Raw genomic sequence first — 832 nt, forward strand, 5'->3', positions numbered from 1 at the left:
AAATTGTCCAGTGCATCCATCTTTTCAACCCAAAGTTATGCATATCACATAGAATCATTTCTCCAGACTCTTAAGTAGAAGTTTCTTAGGAGGGTTCAAAGGCAGCATAGAATCATGCTTTCACTGTTAATTTCCTAATTGTTGTTATATGATTTACTTGAATAATATTATTTCTTTGTCTCTCTCTTTCTCTCATCTTAGCCGTTAAGAGGTAAAAACACAGTGGATCTGATTGTCGTAGGCTGTATTTTGGAGGTGCGCGATGCATTTGAACCCAACGTGTACTGGGCAGCACGAGTCCAGAGTAACATCGGTGGACGTTTATGCCTCAGCTATGTTGGATTAAATGACCCCGCCTACGATATGTGGATGTTCTACCTTGACACCAGGCTCCGCCCCCTGGGTTGGGCCAAAGAGAATAATCTATCAATCAAACCACCCACAGGTGAGAGTATGAACCTGTATTTGATCGGTCTAAAGTGACTAAACTAGACTCTAAAATATAGCCAGTGTTGATTAAATTAACAGTGTGAATTAAATGATAGATTAACCATGTTCTCTACTTTTTTTCCATTCAAAGTTTTGAGTTAAAGCAGTGCAGTTCATAGACATGCTTTTACATTTTTCTTGAGGCTTCCCCTCCCGTATGCAAATTGTTCCATTGCACAATTGCCAAGTTCTTTGTGCAGCCTGTCTGACTTCCACACTCTAATTATCATGGATCTGAATTCACATTTCCCTAAAGGAAACCTTGCAAATAAATTCAAAATAACTTGTTCAGACATGTTCTCTCGTGATCTTGCCTTTCTGTCAGATAGGCTTATGTAATATA

The 832-nt window shown here is 38.9% G+C and overlaps 1 protein-coding gene across 1 annotated transcript in view; it reads left to right on the forward strand.

The window, feature by feature from the left end:
* LOC107578169 (scm-like with four MBT domains protein 2) overlaps positions 1 to 832 on the forward strand; it is a gene marked incomplete at its 3' end in the record, with an annotated part of 4058 nt that overhangs the window by 788 nt on the left and 2438 nt on the right. Inside the window, exon 2 of the mRNA XM_016264151.1 lies at positions 202 to 445. Coding sequence (XP_016119637.1) covers positions 364 to 445 — 82 coding nt within the window. The remainder of the gene's footprint in view (positions 1 to 201; positions 446 to 832) is intronic.

Source organism: Sinocyclocheilus grahami, unplaced genomic scaffold, assembly GCF_001515645.1.
Source record: "Sinocyclocheilus grahami isolate Dianchi unplaced genomic scaffold, SAMN03320097.WGS_v1.1 scaffold9189.1, whole genome shotgun sequence".
Classification (NCBI taxonomy): domain Eukaryota; kingdom Metazoa; phylum Chordata; class Actinopteri; order Cypriniformes; family Cyprinidae; genus Sinocyclocheilus; species Sinocyclocheilus grahami.